Source organism: Echinops telfairi, unplaced genomic scaffold (assembly GCF_000313985.2).
Source record: "Echinops telfairi isolate 266 unplaced genomic scaffold, ASM31398v2 ScPeMD7_443;HRSCAF=831, whole genome shotgun sequence".
NCBI lineage: Eukaryota > Metazoa > Chordata > Mammalia > Afrosoricida > Tenrecidae > Echinops > Echinops telfairi.
Window position 1 is genome coordinate 27,348,353 of NW_022104341.1, and position 4,132 is coordinate 27,352,484.

At 44.1% G+C, this 4,132-nt stretch overlaps 1 protein-coding gene across 1 annotated transcript in view; it reads left to right on the forward strand.

The window, feature by feature from the left end:
* TGFBR3 (transforming growth factor beta receptor 3) overlaps positions 1-4,132 on the forward strand; it is a 212,509-nt gene that overhangs the window by 151,843 nt on the left and 56,534 nt on the right. The window contains exon 6 of the mRNA XM_045292044.1: positions 359-533. Within this exon, the coding sequence (XP_045147979.1) occupies positions 359-533 (175 nt within the window). The remainder of the gene's footprint in view (positions 1-358; positions 534-4,132) is intronic.

Genomic DNA, 4,132 nt, shown 5'->3' on the forward strand with positions numbered 1-4,132 from the left:
CACACACACACACACACACACACACACACACACACACACACACTTACACTCACACTGTTGCCATGGAAGACAAGCCTGGCTGCAGGCTCTGTCGAGGCTACCGTCAAGAAAGCCCCTGGAGCAGGTCTACTCTAATATCACACTGGGGCACCTGGGTCCGAGTCAACTCGAAGGCACCGGTTTGGTGTAGTTTGGATGACATATGGGAGGTGTTTCAGGGCAGGATTTGAATTGCTCAGAGATGAAGGCCCCTGCTTTGGGCCATGTCCCCTACATCCCACACTTGCTCGTTTCCACCCCCTCAGTTTCCCCCTGAGTCTGCTGATGTGACAGATTGCCCTGTCGTCTTTGCTTTCAGATCAAGTTTTCCCTCCCACATGCAACATAGGGAAGAATTTTCTGTCTCTGAATTACCTTGCTGAGTACCTTCAACCCAAGGCTGCGGAAGGGTGTGTGATGTCCAGCCAGCCCCACCCCTGGAATAAGGAAGTCCATATCATCGAGCTGATCACCCCCAACTCCAACCCCTACAGGTAAGGTGAAGGTTTCCACTCGACTGAGAAGAGATGGACGTTTCCTCTAAACCTGCGGTTCTTAACCTGTGGGTCGAGACCCCTTTGGGGGTTGCAGTAGCAATGAAAATAATTTTATGGTTGGGGGATCACCACAGTACGAGAAACTGTATTAAAGGGCCGCGTCATTAGGAAGGTTAAGAACCACTGCTGTATACTGAGACAAGATGATCCTTCCTAATTGAAGACAGGGCGTCTTCCCCATTCAGTCATGACTGACGAAGCAAACTAGAGCAGACCCAGATTTGTCAAATGTGAGTGGACCAGTACAAGAACAGGAAAAATGAAGGGTCCACGCCCTCTAGAAAGTTATTCTCCCTCTTAGAAACAAGGTCACCATCCGCATTTCATAGCCACGAAATCTCATGACCAGCAAGCATCAGAAGCAGTGGTGCCCTGCTCAAAGTCGGAGGCTGACCACACTTCTTTCCATGTGTGTTACTCTCTGTAGCCCTAGCAATAGTTTCGTCTCTTGAATTGGGCTCCTGAGAGGGCTTACTGTGCCTCTTCCCAGTCTCTAATTCTAGGGCTTGATCCCATAAGTTTTCCCGTTCCAGTTGTCAGTCTGTTTCACCCAATCAGAATTCACTGTGTTGGCCATGCCTGAACAGGTTCAAACCAATGTGAACCATTGAACACCCTGCTTGGGGGGAGGATGTGCAGATCTGTCTGTGTAGGAGAGAGGGGGGCACCAGTTGATGCCTTCATTGGGGCTCCCTGAAGCTTTAAAGAGGGGACTAGTGTCTTTTCATTCCGGCCTGTGTCTCTGGAGCACTCTCGCTCCAGATGATGAGCGCTGGGAGCCTTTTCTGGACCTCCGAGTACGGATTATAGGACCCCACTCCTCTGGATCCACCATTAGCCCCCTTGGCTGAAGTTATCTCTGCTAAGGAAATTGCAAAGTGGAGTATTGTTCACATAATTATAATTTTAATTCTATTTTGTTTTTAGCAAAGTCCTGATCATAATGACCTCAGAGCGTTGTGCCTTCAAAAGGGTTCGTTTTCAGGCTCTGTCTCTGTGTTGGGGTGGCCTTTGTGGTGCTATACTAAAAAGAGCCATTAGATGCAATGACTTGTGTTCTTGTTCACCCTCCCGGCCCTCATCTTCCTGCCTTTGGGCTGGAAACTTGACCCTCCTTAGTAAGAATGATTAGGGAACTGAAAAATTGAAAGAAGAGGGAGAAAAATCGCTTTTGCTTCCATTTTAGATGGCATGTTATGTGAACTAGTGACTTTGGTTTTTAAATGTATGTTGTAGAAGGATTTTTAAAATGAGTAAAATGTATTCTGTTTATTGTTGTTGAGAAACATACAGAGTAAAACATACACCTGTCAACTGTTTATGCATTTATACTACACTTGATTTTAGCCAAAAGACCGAGAAGCGGTTTGTGCATTTATAGATTACATTGAGTTAAGAATCATTCTTATACCTTTCTTTTCTGCTTTTCTGAATTGCCCTACCCTCATTAACATTGTCACTGCCCCCCTAAGCTTCTAATCTAACCTTTCAAGTTGCTCTTGTCGATTTGATCCCATATATAGATAGTTCTTTAAGAGATCATAATGCAATGAGTGTACAAATGTGCTTTACATAATTGATGTATGTATGGATTGTGATGAGTTGTATGAGCCCCTAATAAAATGATTTAAAAAAAAGAGCGAGATCATAATGCTCAAGACAGAAACCCCACTCCTCCCCACCCCCATCCCCCCCAAGTTAAGCTAGTTTGAATTTAAGAAGAATTCAGGACTCCTAGGGAATTTGAAATTCCAATGTGCATTTCCTCCTTTTTGATCCGAATTCTTGGACAGAATCTTTGATCAACATGTTCAGTAAAGGTAACTGGGCACACTCCAGTTCTTCCAGTCCAGGGCAAAGAAGGCAGCTGTTTGTGGAGGGCAGTAGCCACTGATCACACTTCCTCATCCTGTTACTGACTCGCCTTCTGCCCTCTCTTCTCCAGACAAAGAGATTCCAATTGTCGGGCCTTGGAAGGCTGCTTTTGAAATAAGACCCCAGGCCCTATGCACTAGGCAATAGGACCAAAACACTAGACATGCTATTGGGCCATTTAACTGGGAAGTTCCATGAATCACGACCACAGCCTCCGAATAAGTAACCCCATGGGATGTTTGGTTGTGTATAAACAGCCTCACCCAGTACTTTCTTTTTAGTTGTCATTGTCAGTATACCTATCACACAACGTTTGCCAGTTCACCTTTTATATAGAAATATAGCTTATTGACTATAATTACAATAATCAGCTTATAACCCCTAATTAATATATTTTTCTCTCCCTGTTAACCCCATTTCTCCCGCCCTATTCCTCCTGGTAACAACTAGTAAACTTTAGTCTGTATACATTTGCCATATGTCTTTTTATATAAGTGAGGACAATACTATATTTGTCCTTCATGACTAGCATTTCATGCAGCATAATGTCTTCAGGTTCCATCCATATTATAGCATGTATCAAGACTTTGTTTCTTCTATTGGCTGAGTAGAAGAAAATGTTTTCAGTGAATATGTACCACGTTTTGCTGGTCCAATTATTTGTTGATGGGCACTTAAGTTGAGTCTACCTTTTGGCTATTTTGAATAGTGCTGCTGTTAACATTGGCACACAAGTCCCTGTTTGAGTATCTGCTTTCAAGTCTTTTGAGTTTATACCTAGAAGTGGGATTACTGGGTCCTGTGGTGATCTTGGAACCCTGTTGGTGTACTGGTTCCTTGTTGAGCTGCTTACCACAAGGCTAGAAGTTGAGAGCCACCAGCCTCTTCACAGGTGAACTATGAAGCTTTCTACTTTGGTAAAGTGTAACACCCTTGGAAACTGACAGGGGCAGTTCCTCCCTGTTCGATAGGGACCCTCTCTCTGAGTTGGAACCCACCACTTGTCTGTCAGTGTGTCACACTGTGGTGACTTGTATGTTACTGTGATGTTGGCAGCGATGCCACTGTTATTTCAAATGTCAGCAGGGTCACCCAAGTGAAGAGGTTTCACTTGGCAACTGACGAACTCTGCCAACGTTTTCAGTCTGAAATTGATCAAACATGCAGTCAAGATACATAAGTAATTTTTGGTGATTGGAATGTAAAAGTTGGAAACGGGAAGGAACAGTAGTTGGTAAATATGATCTGGTGAGAGAAAAGAAGCCGGAGGTCGCAGGATAGAATTATGAAAGAACAGTGACTTGTTCATAGCAAATGCCTTGTTTCCAACAATAGAAAAGACAACTGTACACATGGCTTCTCCAGATGGAAGCCACAGAAATCAAGTTGACTTTATCTGTGGGAAGAGACAATGGTGAAACTCAATATTAGCAACTAAAATCAGACCAGGGCTGACTGTGGAACAGACCAATTAAGTGCTCATATGTAGGTTCAAGTTGAAGTGAAAGAATGACCCGTCCCGCAGGTCATCAAACAACGTGGATACCTGAAAAAGGGACTAGGAATGAAGAGGGGCAAGAGACGCGAGAAATGGAGACAAGACAGGAGTCTGATCAAGCCTCGTTTATTGAGCAGAAGGCAGAGGCCTAAATACCCAATGG